Source organism: Acanthisitta chloris, unplaced genomic scaffold (assembly GCF_000695815.1).
Source record: "Acanthisitta chloris isolate BGI_N310 unplaced genomic scaffold, ASM69581v1 scaffold7247, whole genome shotgun sequence".
NCBI lineage: Eukaryota > Metazoa > Chordata > Aves > Passeriformes > Acanthisittidae > Acanthisitta > Acanthisitta chloris.
Genome location: NW_008681970.1, coordinates 938 through 1,546, shown reverse-complemented (window position 1 = coordinate 1,546; position 609 = coordinate 938). Strand labels below are relative to the sequence as shown.

At 54.0% G+C, this 609-nt stretch overlaps 1 protein-coding gene across 1 annotated transcript in view; it reads right to left on the bottom strand.

Moving 5' to 3' along the window:
• Positions 1 to 108: 108 nt before the first annotated feature.
• Positions 109 to 609, bottom strand: part of ACHE (acetylcholinesterase (Yt blood group)) — a gene marked incomplete at both ends in the record, with an annotated part of 1,425 nt that continues 924 nt past the window's right edge. The window contains one exon of the mRNA XM_009078297.1: positions 109 to 599. Coding sequence (XP_009076545.1) covers positions 109 to 599 — 491 coding nt within the window. The remainder of the gene's footprint in view (positions 600 to 609) is intronic.

Below are 609 nucleotides of genomic sequence, written 5' to 3'. Positions count from 1 at the left end.
CCATGACATGACCTTCTCTCCTTCCATCCCTCCATCCTCTCCATCCTCTCCATCCTCTCCATCCTCTCCATCCTCTCCACCCCATCTCCCCCTCCCTCCCCTCCGTACCCCGTCCGGGCAAAATTGCCCCAATATCTCATGATTCTCCTGCTCAATTCCTCCTCCTCAGCCGTGTAGTTCAGCCCTGGGTTCAAGGGTTGCCCAAAGACAAACTCAATCTCATAGCCATGAGGAACTCCCATCCACGGCGGCCATAGCAAATTGGACGCTCGATGATCGAACAAGTAAGCGTAGACCGTCCCGCCGCGTTCCGCCCAACGCTGAGCGAAGTGCATGAGTGGACACACCACGTTGTGGTCACCCACGATGTCATCCAAGGCCTCTCTGTTCTTCACTGGGTTATCCTGATCCAACCAATCCGTGTACTGCAACACTACGGCCTCGGCGGCCAACTCGTTAGCTTGAGGAACCCCCAACCTCACCCCACCCAAAAATTCCTCCCGACTGATCAAACTTTCATTATCTTTCCCAAAACCTGGAACTCCATAAACCAAAAAATAAGTCCCTTCATCCTGAACAGCTCCCAATAACACCTCGGCCTCGGCACGA